Below are 19,821 nucleotides of genomic sequence, written 5' to 3'. Positions count from 1 at the left end.
TTTTTTTTTTTTTACTTAAAAAGAAACTTGCAGAAATAATGACTGTAATGGCGGCAGCTATTTGTACGCGTTGAAGTTTTTATTTTCTTTAGCGCCTCACACTAGGATTTTTTTTTTTTTTTGCTTTTTTTTTTTCTTATTATTATATTTTGGTTGGTTCCTGTCGTATTTGGCCAACAAGGTAGAATCGAATGCAGTCCAAATAAATATTAGAGCCGCCGGCCTTTGCAGAGATTATGTTAAAGTTGGTGTCTTGAATTGAACTGGGACCACATGTTGGCAGTCCGTTCAACTAATGGACAGTAAAAAATAAATATTTATTAAATATTTTACCGATTAATTTAAATTAATTTTCTAAGATAAAATTTTAATATTCATTAGATTATATTTACATGTGTTTTAAAATTTTATATAAAAGGAGACTTTATTAAATTTTATAAATAAATTATTAAATTAAAAATATAAAAATTAATTATATATTTCTTTCAATGAATTATTTAAATATTTTAATAATATTTAAAATTTAAAATTTACTAACATTATATAATATAAGAAATACTTAATCAATTAATTTTATTTATTATGAAAATTAAAGGAGAATTTTTAGTAAATTTTATACATAGCAATTTCATTAACATAAAATAATTTTATAAAATATTATGTAATAAAATAATTATTTTAAAATAAAAGTTATGTAATAATTATAATTTTTAATTATTTTTTAAAAAAATAAAAATAAATAATTAAAATTAATTATAATCATAATTTTTAATTTAATTAATTATATGAAAATAAAATTATTTTTTATTAATTTTCAATTTAATTAAGTATAATTTTTATAATTTTTATTTTTAATTAATTATATGAAAATATAAAAATAATATTTTTCATAATTTCATTTTAATTGATAATATTAACTAATAAAAATAATATTTTTATATTTAATTTAATTAATTTTAAAAATAAATATAACATTTTAATATTAAAAAATGAAAAATAATAAAAAAATATTTAAAAAATGGCACATGTAGATCAATTGAGGGAGATTGGGCCACTTTGAGCTTAAATCAAAATTAAAAAAAATTAAATTAGGATAAAATTAAAAATGGACTAAATTAAATATTCTTAATAAGTACATGGACAATTTAAAATTTATTCTAAATTTTAAATATATGACCGCTTGTACACAAAAAAAATTCATTTTTTAGATAAGTATTAATATGATTATATTTATTTTTGTATGCAACATATATTACATTACTTAAAATATAATCGATTATATTATGCATTTACTATTTCATTATATGAAAATTTTTGTATTATCTAACAATATAATCAAATATGTAAAATAATAATTATATTAAAATTTTAATTACATCATGTCAAATAAGGCTTATGTATAGAGTTAAATAGTATTTAGAAATAGTTTAATTAGTTAAAATTAAAAATATATATATATCATTAATTATCATAGTTGTTAAGATAAGGATAGTTATAATTTTTAAAAATTATTAAAATAAGATAATTTTTTATTTAATTAAAAAATATTTTTAAAATAAATAAATTATAAATAAAATAATTAAATATTACTTTATTTATAAATAATTAAATATTAATTTATTTATAATTTTTAATAAATTTAATTAATTTATAAATCAAATCAAATAATTAAAAAAAAAAAAAAGTCCTGAAGTTTCGGATAAACAGTTGAACGCTAATGATGTTTCTTCCATATGCACTCACATAATGCTTCGTGGCTATGCCTGCGCGTGTGAATGCCAAGATGCCATAGGGAAAGGAGAGGACAGAGCAGCTCACCACCAATCCCCTATAAGAGTGGACTAGGGGATTGGTGACATATGCACTCACATAATGCTTCGTGGCTATGCCTGCGCGTGTGAATGCCAAGATGCCATAGGGAAAGGAGAGGACAGAGCAGCTCACCACCAATCCCCTATAAGAGTGGACTAGCAGCCGCGGGATGTTCAAATTTCAGCGTTCATGTCCCTACTAATTTTGACGAATGCCAGTATTTGGCTATTTGCATGGTGACATATATTTACGTCACCAATTGCTCGCCATTATTCCCCGGTTAGCCAATTGTGCCGCCGCTAGTTTTTGTAACGTTGAACCGAGTTGTACAGGGAAACGCCGGTCCAATTGGGTTACCCATTCATAAATAAAGAGATCATTGATGGGACATACGTGCACTTTCCTACGGAAAATATTGATGGGAGTTGCAGCTACTCCTAATACGGTACCGGCGCGATATAGCCTGATACATGAGAAATTATTAGGTGCTTGAATATATATTTATTTTATTTAATAATTATGTAAAATTTATTTTTTATATTATATAAAAATATTTATTTTTTTATAAAAATAAAAATATTATTTTTTAATATTCTTAATATATCTAATAATAAATCTTGATACATAGATGCTATTACTAACAAACCACAAGCTTCGGTTATTCGTACTTCATTTATAATCAATATTCATGTCATTAGCGTATTATAAATTCACTAGGGGCTGCAGCTATTTTGAAATTATTTGGAATGACAGCAAAGCGGATCAATGTTAAATATTTCTCTGTCCGATGTTATAAGAGTTGGAGCAAATACTTTTCTCCTAGCGGAGTGACAATTCCATGCGCTAGAGAGCAGGTGACAATTTTATGTGTAAATTTTTCTTTTTATTATAATTTACTATTATATAATATAAATTTATTTATTAATAATAAATTTTAAAATAAAATATAAATTTTAAATATAACCTTAATAATTGTAAACAATAGTATTCTGAAAATAATTTAGATTGTATTTTCTTCTTTAGGATTGGAGTCAATATGTAGATACTATTACATCATAGAAGAAAGGGAAGTAATACTATTCTCGGAAACTAAATATATACCTATATAACAAAACTACTAATTACATTTCTATACAATATTTGTCACCTAATTAAACTCCTATAATTACGAAATCAAATCACACTCCTATAATTGCGAAACTAATATGGAAATTACAGCAAGTAGTCAACTATGCCAACATTCTCCCTCAAGTTGGAGCATAGATATCTATCATGCCCAACTTGTCAATCATATCATGAAATACTTTTCCTAGAACAGCTTTTGTGAGTATATCAGCTATTTGATTTTCTGACTTGACAAAAGGAAAGTGTACAATCTTCTGATCCAATTTTTCCTTGATAAAGTGACGATCAACTTTAACGTGTTTAGTGCGATCATATTGAACAGGATTCTAAGCAATTTCAATGGCAGCCTTAGTGTCACTGTAAAGATTCATAGGTGTTGTGTAATCAATTCCCAAATCTTTGAGAACACTTCTGATCCATAATAATTTGCACACACCATGAGCCATGCGTCGGTATTCCTCTTCTGTACTTGACTGTGCCACAAACTTCTGCTTTTTACTTTTCCAAGTTACAAGGTTGCCTTATACGAAAGTAAAGTAACCATATGTGGGTCTTCTAGTTGTTTGATCGCCTGCCCAATCAGCGTCTGTGTAGCCTTCAATGTTGGAGACATTATTCTTTGAGAATAATAGACCTTTGACTGGGGCGCCCTTCAAGTATCTTAAAATTTGGTATACTGCATTCATGTGCTCTTCACTTGGTGCATGCATGAATTGACTTATAACGCTCACTGCATAGGCTATATCCAGTCTCGTATGTGACAAATAAATTAATCTCCCAACCAACTGTTCATAGCGCCTTATGTCTATAGGAACTTGATTTGGAAAAATCCCAAGTTTATGATTCATTTCCATAGGCGTTTCCACTGGTTTGCAAGCAAGCATTCCAGTTTCAGTTAAAAGATCGAGCATATATTTTCGCTGTGAAAGAAAAATTCCTTGTTTTGATCTTGCAATTTCAATTCCCAAGAAATATTTCAGTTGCCCAAGATCCTTCATTTCAAATTCAGTAGCCAAATATTCCTATAACATCTTCATTTCACTGGGATCATCTCCTGTTAAAATCATATCGTCAACATACACAATTAAAGTTGTTACCTTCCCTTCTTTGTGTTTTATAAACAAAGTATGATCTGAATTACTCTGCTTATAACCAAAAGTTTTCATTGCAGATGAGAACCTCTTGAACTAAGCTCTAGGTGACTGCTTAAGCCCGTATAATGATTTCTTCAATTTGCATACTACATTTTTGCAAAGAGAATTATGTTTGACTCCTGGTGGCAGCTCCATGTAGACCTCCTCCTCTAAATCTCCATTTAGAAATGCATTTTTAACATCAAATTGTTGCAAAGGCCAATCTCGATTTGCTGCTATAGAAATGAGAATGCGAATTGTGTTGAGCTTCGCTACTGGCGCAAAGGTCTCCTGGTAGTCCACACCGTACTTTTGTGCATATCCCTTTGCAACTAATTGTGCTTTATATCTGTTAATGCTTCCATCAGCTTTAAGTTTCACTGTGAACACCCATCTACATCCAATCGTCTTCTTTCCTTTAGGTAATGGAATAAGATCCCAAGTAGAGTTCTTTTGCAAGGCCTCCATTTCTTCATTCATTGCCTTTGTCCATCTTGGATCTACTAATGCATCCTGCATATTTCTAGGAATAGATACCTCAGATAATTGATTAATAGTAAGTGCATATGATTTAAACAATCTATGGGAAGAGACATAGTTATTAATTGGATATTTAACCTTGGCTTCATATTGTTTCTTTGGAACACCTTTATTTAGTCTCTGTGAGTATCTTGGATTCATATTTTCAAGAGAAGCATTAGTTTCATGAGACTCATCAAAAAAAGAACTTGAGATTACCTGACAAAAGGCATTCTGGACATTCTGAGTTGATTCTTCAATTAATGGTGTTATTACGGGCAACTCTGTGAGCATCGGTGATTCAGACCTGTCTCCCAAAGGAACTACTTGTGATTCAGGTCCAACTTCTAAAGGAACTGACGCTGGAAATGACACTGATTCAGGTACAACTTCTAAAGGAACTGACGCTGGAACTGACAATTCATTCTCAATTTCAAGAATACCAAACTGTTCATTCATTTCTTCTAGCTGGAAAAATTCCAGCTCTCCTCCTCTATTACCTTGAAGAGGATGTGTAGCAACTCCCCCTGAATAGTATGGTTTAGATTCATGAAAAGAGGCATCCAAGGTCACATGTAATCTCAGAGTTTGAGGATCATAGCACCTATATCATTTCTGAAATTCAGAATAACCAACAAAAACACACCTTTTTGCACATGGATCAAGTTTATTTCTTAAAGTTTTGGGAATGTGAACATATATTGTACAACCAAAGACCCTAGGTTCGAGGTTTGGAAGATGAATAATAGAACACAATGATTGCATTTTTTGTTGAGGAGTTTGAAAATCTATCACTTGTGAAGGTATCCAATTGATCAGGTATGTAGCAGATTTCACATCTTCTCCCCAATAGAACCATGGCATATTCATGCCAAAAAGTGAGGCATGAACCATTTCCATTATCTGTCTATTCTTTCTCTCTGCTAAGCCATTTTGCTGTGGAGTATATGTGCATGAAGTTTGGTGTCGAATCCCACATTTACATAGAAATCGTCCAAGCGATGCATCCACAAATTCCATCCCATTGTCAGTTTGCCAAACACGAATCTGCTTCTGATATTGAGTGCCTACCATGCTATGTAATTCCTGAAATGCTTTACAAACATCATTCTTTTTGTGAAGAAGAGATACCCACATTATTCTAGTGCATTCATCAATGAATGTAACAAAATAATGAGCTTTAGATATAGAAGGAATTTTTGCAGGACCCAAACATCAGAGTGTATAACCTCAAAAGGTTCTGAACTTTTATTTGAACTTGGTAAATAAGGAACACGATGGCTTTTAGCCATTTCACAAATATCACAATAAAAATTTGAAACACTTAAATCTGTAAAAAGATGTGGTCTTAATTTTTTGAGATAACCAAAAGAAAGATGTCCCAATCTTCGGTGCCATAACCATATAATTGCTCGAGCATTTTCTTCACTACTAGTTTGGTACGTATGACTGTCCTCCATTCTCTATAAGTTCCAAGTAATAAAGTTTGCCCCGTTTAACACCATAACCAAGAATCTCCTGAGTCAGAATGTCCTGAAAAACACAAAAAAGGGGCCAAACAGTTACAGTACAAGCAAGAGCGGAGGTGATTTGACTAACAGATAAAAGATTATATTCAAGAGATGGAATAATTAGAATTGTATCTAGTGTGAGCGTACTAGACAATTTGACAGATCCTTCTCCAGTAATAGGAGAAGTGCTACCATTAGCTGTAGAGATAATTGATTGGTGACATGGACAAATGATTGTATTTGGCTAGAGTCTTTGGTCATATGATCGGATGCACTTGTATCAATAATCCAAGTCCTATTTTTAGAAATCGCAGAGAACACATTTGTTGTTTCAACTATACTTGGATAAGCAACATTTGCTATGGGTTGCAGCTGCAATTTATCTTCCACATTCAGCTGAGTATCCTCCACGGATGTCACCATAACCTTTCCAGCAATTTTTTTTTTCTTGGTTTTTTTGAGAAGTCCCACCATTCGGGATAGCCTATGAGTTCATAACAGCGCTGCTTCGAGTGACCTGGTTCACCACAATGACTACATTTAAGATTGTTAGATTTTCCAGGATTTTTGATGAACCAGATGTTCCTTGTTGAGTTCGGTTTGCTAACATAACTGAGCTTTCAGAAATTGGTCGAGAGCTTCCCATTGTCTGCCTTTATTGATACTCCCGCCTTACATACGCATATGTGTTCTCCAGGTCAAGTTTTGGATCTTTTCGCAAGATTTCTCCACAAACCTTATCAAATTCAGGATCAAGTCCACTTAGGAAAATATGAACTTGAAACCTACTCATTGCAGAATGCAATTGGACCACCCCTTCTACAGTTTTTTCTTGAGATGTAGTCCTATGATCAATTTCCTGGAAAATAGCAACAAGTTCATTATAGTACATTGACAAGGGTCTACCATTTTGTGTGGTAGAAAAAGATTTTCGATTCAGTTTAAAGAGACGGGTTTCATCTAAGCCATCATAGAAGGTTCTTGATACAGCCTCCCATATTTCATTGGCTGTGGAAAGTCGAATAAATCGTTGCATTAGTGATGGACTCATTGAATCGATGAGCCAACTTTTGACTCTATGATTTTCAGTAATCCACGTTCCAAAATTAGGATCTTTCAGTGGGGGTTTTTTTGGTTTCTCCAGTGAGATATCCAGCCTTGTTACGAGCACCAATACGCATCTCCATAAGTTGAGACCATAATGGATAATTGGTATCATCCAATATGATACTAGTTAGAAACGCAGCATTTTCCTGGTGAATGATAACAGGTGGAACTGAGCTATTCTGTGTAACAGATACAGTGGGAGTGATTTCTGCCATTTCAATTAGTAAACAAAGGAAATTGCGATGGTGGTTTCAGATATGGGATTCAATTTGTGTTGAGCAGCTTTTAGGATCGAATTGCTCTGATACCATGTAAACAATAGAATTCTGAAAATAATTCAGGTTGTATTTTCTTATCTAGGATTGGAGTCAATATATAGATACTATTACATCATAGAAGAAAAGGAAGTAACACTATTCTCAGAAACTAAATATACACCTATACAAGAAAACTACTAATTACATTCCTATACAATATTTGTCACCTAATTAAACTCCTATAATTATAAAATCAAATTAGACTTCTATAATTGTGAAACTAATATGAAAATTACAGCAAGTAGTCAACTATGCCAACAATAATATATATATATATATATATATATATATATATATATATATATATATATATATATATATATATATATATTTAGAGGAAAGAAAATGCTAGCGCAAATTGGGTTGCTCACCGGGTCAGCTCTTTGCATATTGGTTCTCATTTTTTTGACGAGCCTTCTCAATGCCTTTGTAGTCTTGCTCTTGCATGATACTGTTGTTTGATGTATAGTTTGTTTCTTTTCCTTCTGATTCCAAAAATAATATACATATATTTCTTGTTAAAATTATAATATTTAAATATATAAAAATAAATTAATAAATAATAAGTTATTGAGGTGGGTTAAAGGCATCGAGGAGATATTTATCCTGTCCCCTTCCCGCATAATATTGGTTCACTAATTAAAATTTGCACAGCAAATGCCAGTAATGTGTTAATAATTCAAAAGAGATCAATAGTGTCTCAACGTTTGCACTTTTCTGAAACAAATGCTGACACGAATTGCGGCTGCTGCTCCTCCAAATATTCCTCTGTGAAGGTAATCAAGTCTATTGCACCACATACATTCATGCTACCTGAGGTTTCTTCAGATGGTATGGGGATTCATAAGGTCACTGAAGATAGCAACCATGAGAAAATAAGGTCCTAGCTCACAAGACATATAAAACGTTACATATGATGCATTATTTATCGTGCCTCTAGTTGTGTAATAGTTAGACCATTAGCTGAACTGGAGTTGTGATTGCTTGAAGAGGAATTCACTTCTATGAGATCCCTTTCCGTGAAGAATCCTGGTTGCTTAGGCTCAGGTAATGCACATTCACCGCCCAGCATAAAAACAACTGCTGACATGCTAGGCCTTTCTTCTGGACTTCGCTGCACACAGAGTAGACCCACATGCACTGTCCGTAGCACTTCAGATATGTCGCACGAAGTTCTCACTGAAGCATCAATCATTTCTATAGACCTACCAGCCTTTTGTAGTCTCCAAGCCTATACAATTGACATAGTTGTTATAGCACATTCACTGTGTAGAGATAAGAAATTATTGATGTGATCCTTACATGTCCAAGAAGGTTAAGATGATGATCTGTATGACTGAATTCTCTGTTCCTTCTTTCACTCACTATCTCTAGCATTATAACACCAAAGCTAAAAACATCAGACTTCACAGAGTATAAGCCCTCGATCACATACTCTGGCGACATATAATCGCTACAGAAAATTTCTGAGCACTAATTAGACGTAGAAGAATCAAGGCACAATAGAAACACGCATGTATATCGGTTACAATTCAGAAGGTACTTACTATGTTCCCACCACTTTATTTGTATTGGCTTCGGTTTCATTTCCTCCAAAACTTCTAGCAAGGCCAAAGTCTGAAATTTTTGGATTCATTTCATGATCCAATAAAATATTCACAGCTTTTAGATGTCTATGGATTATTCTTAGCCTTGAATCTTGGTGAAGATAAAGGAGTCCACAAGCAATCCCATTGATAATGTGGTACCGCTTAGGCCAGTCTAGGTGCGTGCTCCGTGTTTGATCTGTCTAATATTTAAAACCTTCTTAATATATAAGTCCATAAGAAAAATGCAATGCATGATTAACAATATGTTGAATTTCCTGTGAAAACGGATTGGCATGCTGCATGTATTCCACAGATAGCAGAGAAACCCTGAAGCTCTTCAAGACATTTTCAAACTGGCTTCAAAGGAAAACTATAAACCAGGACATATTAGGTGCTATAACTTCTTCCTTCTCTTGATGCATTTATTGCCAATTGATCTTGCCACTAAAAACTTGCCTGAGGCCTTTATTCAAACATTGCCCTCAAAGGAGGCAAAAACAATAGTAAAATGAAATGCTCCATCCATGTTCTGGACAATAGTAAAGTAAATAAATATGTAGGGTCTTGGGAAAATTCAAACCAAAAATGAAGAAATCCAAGCTTTTGTTGGGCATGAACTCATAGATTAACATCTTCTCTTCTGATTGAATTCAGCATCCTAGAAGCTTCACCAGATTCCGGTGCTGAAGTTTGGCAATATGCATTACTTCATTCTTGAACTCATCGAGTCCTTGGGTTGAATTCTTTGAGAGCCTCTTCACAGCTATTTCTCGTCCATCTTTCAACGTTCCCTGTAAGTAATCCCATCATTTATTAAGCTAAGTATGATTTTTATTTTTTTTATTTTTTATTTTATTTTATTTATTTATTTTTTTTTTGAGATTACGAAAGTTTAGAATTTTGGTTTAGTGCTATATACTTCTCTGCTTATCGGTTTAGTCATTCAAGTTGGAACAATTGCTAAACTATCGCCATTTATCCACGATAAGGCTAAATCCTATTGGTTGAATAATTTGTGACGAAACTATACCGGAGAAATATAACAATAGAAAGAGTTGCACAATCAATTGGTGAAGCCATAAAAAATTTTTTGTTACTTCATTCGGAATGTTACCTTAAAAACAGGTCCAAAGCCTCCTTCTCCTAGTTTATTGGTGACAAAGAAGTTATTAGTTGCACAAGCAATGGTGCAAAAATCAAACAGCGGTAGTTCTAGATCTTCTTTTTCGCCCTTGTCGTTTGCATTTCCTTCCACAATGCCAGTTTTTTTCCCTGCAAAGTGGAGCCAGAATGAATAAAAATTTATATAAAGAGAAAGACAAGTTATCTCCATTACTCTTATTTCCTTACAATTTCCAGTATAATCTAATCTTTACTAATTCATGATTCTCTCATATTACTAAGCCCAAAAATTTTCAGTAATTTGGGAGTTAGAATTTCAAGAAGTGTTCAAGGAGTAAATAATGTACCAGCTTTCTGCCTCTTCTTTTTCCAAACATACAAGGCTATAGCTAGCACCAGGAACAGAATCCCTGTAGATAACACAGAGCTTACAGTGATCCTCATTTGTTTCTTCACATAGGATTTACTCTTAATCCTCATGTCATCATCATCGTCATCGTCAAGGTCTACACATAAGGCAGTCACAAGCAGAAAACTGGGAGTTAGAAATCAATGAAAGGTTTGTTCCCCGATTCGTGGTTTAGAAAAAAAGCCTAATAGTGCTGGATCCCTCCACCACAGGTCCACAGCTACCAAATTCGTTTTAAAAACAAAAAATTTCATATACATCTCGTTCATTTAGTTACTAGGATAGATCACCCTTAAATGTAGATGAGTTTAAAGCACCAATCTAGCTTTGGAAGTCGCTATTTTGGAACTTGAAGGTAACTAATAGTGCGTTATGTTAAGCAAATTAGTCCATTATTTTGCTGCGTGGAGGTTGAGCTATTCTGAATTATTATTCATGCTAAGTGATGTCCCGGGCTATGCATGCTAAGTTATGCTGTCATGCACATGAATTCAACAAACACACACAATACATTGTCACATAGGTGCTCCTCTGCCAATCATATCCAATCAGCTTGTTGACAAGGAAATAAAAATTTGTGTTCTTGTGTTTTTCTCACTACCCTTTTAGCTTAAGTTATTAGGATTCAACTCAATCATTTAGGTGGTTAACTCACCCATTATGTGACATTTTGAAAACTTATTAGAATCTCAGAATCAGATATCATACCTAGTTCTGACGCAGCCATCCTTATATAAATATCTTGGCCATTCTCGTCAAATTCTCTAATATCAATCAGCTCATTAAACCACAGAAAGCATCCACTTCCTCCTTCCCTAATGTCCAAATTTGAATAAGCTGTACAGGAGCAATTCTTCATGCACATGATTTTGCAGTCCTCAAGATTGATACTGCTGTCAAACCAGGATTTTCGTGTCTCTGGCAACTTCACGGCAGAGTACTTGCGAAATCCATCTTCAGAGCAATTTGGTGGAGTCTTTCTAACACAACCACTTGACCAATCGACCATGTCCCACTCTTTTGAAACTTTTGGAACAAATCCTTTCAAGCAACTACACACTGGAGAGTTGTTAATATTGCAGCTACCATATGCACCACACAAAGCATAACGATCACAATTATCAATTTGAACAGTAAGATAAAGCCCCCATTCCTGTGTTCGCTCAATCCAAGCAAAGCGCTGGAGAATGCCGTTCTGATTTATCACCATCCGTGAAAGAAGTGAGTTGTTACGAAGCTGATAATTGTAATACACTTCCTTTTCATTGAGAACAAACCCATATGTGTATATAGGGTTTGGCTTTAGCTGAGGTGTGCCACTAAACCTAAGACCGTTCCATGCTCTAAAACGCTCAACTGAGTCCTCTCTCACAATCATCTCAGGATAACCTTCAGGATCAAATCCACAGGTAAAATTACCCCTAGCAGGATCATCAGGTGTCTTCCATGATGATATGTAGCGATCCAGGCCTATTACTCTGTTCCACCCAAGCTTCATCCCTGGAAGGAAAGTATCACATGGATAATCAAAACTCTGCCACAAATAATCTGCAGGGTTATCCTCATCTTTTACTATAAAGGTTTCCTGAATCCAAAAGCTGTGCAACATTCCTCATAGATCCCGTGGAGTTGGAAGACCAAATTATGGTTTCATTGTGATTGACAAGTACTAGTCCTCGCTCAGTAATCTTCAAAACACCTGATGAATCTTGAAGGGGGATTTCTCTGTTAGCAACCCAAACTACAGTGATGACAGATACCTTGTTATACCATATACCCGAGTATCGATTTTTTGAGTTGCCTGGGCTAAAAAATCCTAATCTAAAGCTTTCACCAGCTGAAACTATGCTCTCTCCATCCTTAACAGATTTGAGTTATAGTAATGGTGTCAGCTGCAGTGGGTATTCTTATAATAAGCAATAAATGGGAGCAAAGAATAAGGAGCGTCAAGGAGCCCTCCATTGATTTTTCTTATGTATCTTTGCAATTTGAATGGCAGGCTAACATGTTAAAACAGTCATTAGAAAAAGCTGTAAGATCTTAAACCTCATCAATGCCTGAACTAAAACCTGAACATCATTAAACAAAATGAATATGACAGAGACAGACCGTGTGGTCATTGTAATTGTTCTCATAGTCTTCTCAATTAGGTTCGTGCATTGAATATTACGACTTTTGTCACAACCCAACACCATCAATTAGTGGGACCAAATGAACAAAAATATTTGACCATCTAAAAAGGTATTCAAAGTTGAAATTTTAACAAAATTGATAATCAAAATTTGTTGGGAAAAGAAATTAAACCAAAAACTACAAACAACTTTAACAAAGAATAAACAACAAGATACAACTTTAACAAAGAATAAACAACAAGATATATGGGAGAAATCATGAAGAAACTGACTTGTTATTAATCTGAATTGAAAGAGCCTATTTATAGGCTTACATAGAAACTGAAGGACTTAAAAAATCTGAACACGATCTGCCCACTAACAAAAAATAAGCCCACTATCAGATATTGAAACTAGTAAAGACCAAGTCAAAAAACACCCAGCTGTAATTTTGAATTAATATTCAACAATCCCCCCTTATTCAAAATTACAGACACCAAGTTGTGATCTGAAGTAAGCATGCTTGTCATAGGAGAGTGCCTTGGTCAATATATCAACTACTTGCTCATTTGTACTACAGAATTTGAGAGCAATTTCACTATTTGTAACCAGATCACGAATGAAGTGATGACGCAGATCTATGTGCTTAGTTCTTCCATGGAATGCTGGGTTCTTGGCCATTGCAATTGCTGCACTATTATCACAAAAAATTTCTGTTGCACTCTTTTGTTCTTGGCCAAAATCAGCAAGTAATCTTCGCAACCAAACTGCTTGCTTCTTTGAACTCTATGGAAGTGGCAGCCACATATTCTGCCTCTGATGAAGAAAGAACTATTGTTGCTTGCTTCTTTGAACTCCATGAGACAGCACCAGACCCAAGACTAAATATGTTTCTTGGAGTACTCTTTCTATCATCCAAACAACCTACCCAATCACTATCCGTGTATCCAAATAGCTTGCATTCTAATTTCTGTGAATACCAAATCCCATACTCCACTGTTCCAGCAATGTACCGCAAGATCCTCTTCGCTGCCCCAAAATGATGCTTTGTAGGAGAGTGCATAAACCTAGAAACAACACCAACTGGAAATGCTATATCTGGCCTAGCGTGAGTTAAATAAATTAGCCCTCCCACAAGACTTCTATAATGACTAGCATCGCCCTTTCCAATTCCATCTTCAACCTGTAACTGCTCATTCATATTCATAGGCGTGACTTTCTTCTTCAGGTAGAGAGTTGGCTCATTTTTGCTCCTTTCAAAACTATTTTGCTGAAAAAAAGAGTTGATTTTGCCGTCTTGCTACAACCCATAGAGAGCTTTCTTCAGCTTGTACACCTTCTCTTCCTTGCCTTTAACTGTAAAACCTTCAGGCTGAGTGGCTTGCACCATTCCTCCTTTTTTATTGCTTCTTCAAAGCTGGTTGGCTCAGCTACAAATAATGCATAAGTGGAGTCATAGATCTCCTGGAGTGATCTGAATTTTCTGGGTGGGCTTTCATTGGAAGATTCATTTGTAGATGATGATGGTCTTCTACTCGAAGATGAATTTGAAGAGCTGCAAGTATTTGGTGTTGATGGAGTAGAAGTTGTTGGAGTTGTATCCAATGCTTCAGTTGGAGGATCTTCATTTTCTGATGAAATTATAGCCACTGAACTTTCTCCATTTTTGCCCCAATTCCAGCTTGAATTTTCATCAAAGGTCACATTCCTACTAATAATCACCTTGCCACTTACAGGGTTATATAACCTATGCGCTTTGGATTGTAATGAATAACCAACAAAAATGCATTTTTCAGATTTGCTATCTAATTTTTGATAGATTTTGTGATTCAACCAAAGCATAGGAAATACAACCAAAAACTTTTAAGTGGCTTACCCGAGGCTGGTTTGGTACTGCTTTTGTGGGTGAAATATTGAGCAAATACACCGCTGTTGTGACTGCTTCAGCCCAAAAATTATTTGGCAATCCTTTTGCTCGCAACAAGCTTCTAGCCATTTCAACTACTGTGCGATTCTTCCGTTCAGCAACGCCGTTTTGCTCCGGTGTATATGAAGCTGTCAAATTCCTGCAAATGCCATTTTCCTCACAAAAAGATTTGAACTCATTAGATAAAAATTCACCACCTCTGTCTGTGTAAAGAGTTTTTATGCAGCCTCCATTTTGCTTTTCGACAAGTGCCTTGAACTTCTGAAAGCTTTCAAAGGTTTCTGATTTATACTTCAAAAAATACACCCTACTCATACGGCTATAATCATCAGTAAATAGCAAAAGATATCTACTACCACCAAGAGAATTTGTCTGCATAGGCCCACACAAGTCGGCATGTACAAGTTCAAGACAACTTAAAGTCCTCCAAGAATTTCCTATAGGAAATGACTTTCTACTTTGCTTCCCATAAATACACCCTTCACATGCTTCTAAAGATTCTATTTAGGCAGTCCATAAACCATTTCCTTTTGATTTAATAGTTTCAACCCCTTTACATTTAAATGCCCATACCGTAAATGCCACAACTTGGACTCATTTTTCTGACTATTAGCAACAAGGGCCTGACTTTCTGTAGCAGTGACTTCTAAAGGAAACATCTTATTTGCTGTCATTTTAACATTAACTAAGGTTTGCCCTGTTTCTTTATCTCTAATAGTGCAAGAAGAATCATCAAATAACACAGACTACCCACTTTCCATCAATTGCCCAACACTCAACAGGTTATGAGACAAACTAGGAACAAAAAACACATTATGAAGAAGCTTGTTATCACCAGTGCTAGTAGTCACCACAACAGTCCCTCTACCTTCAGCTTGAAGTGGCTTACCGTCTCCAAGCCTTACTCTTGTCTTTTGAGATTCATCAAGCTCCTTAAATACTGATTTCATGCCTGTCATATGACTTGAACAGCCACTATCCAGGTACCAGACTTCATTCACAGTTGCTACATCATGCTTAGCTTCAAGGGCCATGAACAACATTTCTTCTTCTTTATCTTCCATGACATAACTTGCTTTTCTCGTTTCCAACAATCTGCCTTCACATGCCCGAACTTCTTGCAGTAGTGGCATTGAATACCACTTTTACAACTCTTTTGCTCATTTGAAGATTGCCCTCAATCAGCTTGCCCATTGGATCTGCCATTACCTCTTCCTTTACCACGGCCTCTTCCACGATATCCACATCTATTTCCTGCCTTTCTTGACTCATAATGGTGTGAGGTTGCCTCACTTTTCACTTGAAATGACTTCTCCTCACTCTTTTCAAGTGATCTATTGAGTCTAGCTTCATGTGCTTGCAATTTCTATCACTCTAGATAGAAAATCTTGCACAGACTCATTATTTTTCATAAACAAGGTTTCAAAATTACGGCGTAGACATTGAAGTTTCACCGTAATTACTTTTGATGAGCCTTGAAATTCTTTCTTCAATGTCTCCCATGCTTCCTTTGCTGCAGTGGCTGTTGCGATCCTTGAAAAAACTGTGTCATGGACAGCTTGTTGGATGAAGAACAATGCCTTTGAGTCCTTCTTTCTATTTTCCCTCAACCTATTTTCTTCATCTGGGTCAGAATACCCATTCTCCACAAGATCCCAAAGATCTTGAGACCTGAACAACATCATCATTTTGATGCTCCAGAACTCATAGGAGTCTCCTTTGAAGATAGGAATGAGGGGCTGAGTGACATTCACGCTGTTTCCATTTGCAGCCATGGAAACTTCTCACAGGACTTTCGTCGAACACTTGGTGAGCAACACAACCAGGCTCTGATACCAAAAATGTTGGGAAAAGAAATTAAACCAGCAACTACAAACAACTTTAACAAAGAATAAACAACAAGATATATGGGAGAAATCATGAAGAAACTGACTTGTTATTAATCTTAATTGAAAGAGCCTACTTATAAACTGAAGGACTTAAAAAATGTGAACACGATCTGCCCACTAACAAAAAATACGCCCACTATCAGATATTGAAACTAATAAATAGGAGATAAATAAGACACTAAGTAAAGACCAAGTCAAAAAACACCCAGCTGTAGTTTTGAATTAATATTCAACAAAATTTACAAAGAAAACTGCCATCAAGCAATTGCCTTGTGTTCAGTTGTCTTATCTTACCTGATTATAGAAAAGGAAAATAAAATTGCACAGGAAACAAACTCATTTGATCCAATTCTAGATCATAGCTTCATGATTTTGTTGTTTTATCTCCAGACTGATAGGCTTTCGTTTAGCTATTATCATAAAAGTTTAGGATGGTAATTTCCAGGGTCAAAGTTTAGCTATTTTCATAAAGGTCACCTGATTGGAGCTTAAAATACAAAAGCTCTCTTTCTCAGCGTCGAAGGCTGGAATTCCAGAAGCCATTTACATCTCTGCTTCTGAAACAATGACTTTCCCAGCCGCCCAATCCTTAGGACCCTCCACACTCATCGAAAATTTTTTTAACATGAAATGAAGATTTCAATAGGATGTAACATTAGGACTATACAGAATCCGACTCGCACTATTAAAGTCCATTTAGAAGCCAAAATTTATGAACGTCATTTTTAAGAAACAACAAAGCAAGTTAATTAAATGGTACCAAACTGCACAAATATAAGTTGTTTAGATTTGGTATAAAATGTCTCCACAAAATTAAAAGTTCAAAACAATGTATAAACGCAGAAATATTTATCAACTAGAGTTGTTGTTAGAGCAGGACTGGGGTTGGAGTCTCAAAATTCTTTTCTTTTTTATTTTTTTTAAAAAAGCAGGAATATTTATAAAGAAAGAGGGAAAGAATTAAAAAGATTCCCCTATAGTAGGAGAAAAATTGCTTCTTCCTGACCACCACAACTTTCATCGAACTTCAATCATTGTAACTTCATTGATAGAACATGATTCATGTTCGATCCGGGAAGATCCCCCTTCAATCAATTTTCTTCAAGTGAAGAAGCCAGGCTCTTTAGGCTCCGGCAATGCCCCTTCACCACTCAACATCATAACCACAGATGACATGCTTGGCCTAACTTCTCCTGGAAATCATATACATTTATTATTTATTATTATTTTATTTTAATTAATTAATAATAATTTAATATATTTATAAAAAAATATATATATTTTATTGGATGATCTGCTTATTTTTATATATTATTTTTAAAATTAAATATATATCTATAATCTGAACAACCCAGTTCAATAATAACTCTATTTCCATTCTACACCTAATAGAACTCTTGAAATATATATATACTCTAATCATTTCTTCTGCTAAACTTTGCTCTCAAAACCTGTTTGTCATCCCCTTTTTCTATCAAATACTCTCAACATAGAATCCTTAAATTTTTCCTTCTCTATTCATCACATTCGATTCTGTTTTCAAGGTAAAAATTCTCATTCTTTATTCAATAATGGGTGAATTTGATTTTATTTTCGTTCATTGATTTGTTACAACTACCCTAGAAATTTATTTATTTTTTCTTTGATCATTAGTATTAAATTGGATTGATCATAATTACTGTGAGATAATATCTTTAAATTTAGATTATATATATATATAAGTTATTATATTTTATTATTATTTGATACTTTTCTTTAATATTTTGGGTGTGTAGAAGATTTGAATATTCAATCAGTCAATTGAAATTGTCTCTCTTCCATTAAATACCTATTGTCTTGGAGGTTCTAGGTGAGTGTTAATTATAGTATATGGCACCGTTTTAGTCCCTTTTAAAATTTCTTAGCATTAAGTTTGTTATTAAATAAAATTTTAAATCAATATTTTAACAATTATTTTATATATGATTTCTAGAGTTTTATATTATTATTGAATTTTATTTCGATTTTGATTAAATAATTGATTTTGTCAACTGTCTCTGCATTAGACCCATTAGGATTCCAGGAACAGGCCTTTAATGTATTTATATTGATTGATATTTGACTATAAAATTTACTGATGTGTTACTGAATTGATTTGAGATTGATTTGATTTTATTGAATTGATTTGAGATTGATTTGATTTTTATTGACTCTCTAAAATTATTGAAATATACTATTGGAATTGCACTATCAGTTATTATTTTCTATCTCAAATTTTTTATTGATTTTGATTGATTTGTACAAATTAATTTTCTGTTTTGAATTGGTACCTGTGCCCAATATCTGTTTCTGTTATCTGGCCCCGCCGTGTGGACTATCACGGTAGTAGGTTGCATTGTCGAGTTATGCATCATTGCAGTTTATGGTTTGCATTAGTATCATGTGCATTGATATCTGTGAAGGAGGAGGAAGTTATCTGATATCTGATAGCGCGCTTACCATCTAGCCTTTGGTAATGTGGGGTATCATCACCCTGGTGCACTGTACCATAAAATTTTTATTGAATGAATTTATTTTATATATATGTTTTATGAAATTATTTTATTAATGATTTTGACAGCATGAGCATAATTTTATTGAATAGAAAATTTATTGTGCTATTTGTTCTCATGGTATGCCCGAATTCATATTTTCTCGGACAAAATTCATGTTTTCTCGGGTTCCAAATTTTGGGTCGTGACAAAGTTAAATGTAATGGCCCAGCCCACTAGTGATATTGTCCGCTCTGGACCGAATCCCTCACGGTTTTAAAACGTGTCAATAGGGGTTAGAAACCTCCATCTTATAAACCCAGCATCTTTCCCGTGTTTTGCCGATGTGGGATTTGCCTAGGGTGTTACACTTCTGGACAGCGCTGCACACATAATAGACCCACATGAATTGATCTTAGCACTTCCGATAGATTGGAGGATTCCACTATTAATTTATCAATCAAGTCCAAATTTCTGCCTTGTTTGAAGAGCATCCATGCCTGGAAAATCAGAAACCAATTTTAAAATTTATAATAGTAGCTTAAAGATAGAGAATCAAGAAAAATACTCTCAAACCTTACATGCTCCAGAAGATTGAGTTGGTGTTCTGGATGACTAAATCCCCTGTTTCTCTTCCCACTTACTCTCTCCAACACTAGTACACCAAAGCTAAATACATTGGATTTTATTGAGAATAGTCCATCAATGGCATACTCTAGGGACATGTATCCACTGCACAA

At 34.1% G+C, this 19,821-nt stretch overlaps 1 protein-coding gene across 1 annotated transcript; it reads right to left on the bottom strand.

Annotated features, from left to right (window-relative positions):
• Positions 1–8,182: 8,182 nt before the first annotated feature.
• On the bottom strand, positions 8,183–12,913 carry LOC110645874 (G-type lectin S-receptor-like serine/threonine-protein kinase At4g27290). The gene is given in 9 exon segments (XM_058145414.1): positions 8,183–8,755; positions 8,827–8,977; positions 9,072–9,309; positions 9,694–9,904; positions 10,228–10,385; positions 10,583–10,741; positions 11,353–12,220; positions 12,222–12,512; positions 12,514–12,913. Coding segments are annotated over 9 exon segments (2,475 nt in total). The 5' UTR covers positions 12,607–12,913; the 3' UTR covers positions 8,183–8,449.
• Positions 12,914–19,821: the final 6,908 nt, after the last annotated feature.

The sequence above is a fragment of the Hevea brasiliensis genome, chromosome 4 (assembly GCF_030052815.1).
Source record: "Hevea brasiliensis isolate MT/VB/25A 57/8 chromosome 4, ASM3005281v1, whole genome shotgun sequence".
In the NCBI taxonomy this organism is placed as follows: domain Eukaryota; kingdom Viridiplantae; phylum Streptophyta; class Magnoliopsida; order Malpighiales; family Euphorbiaceae; genus Hevea; species Hevea brasiliensis.
Note: the sequence above shows the minus strand (reverse complement) of the source record. Positions and strands in the feature narration are given on the sequence as shown.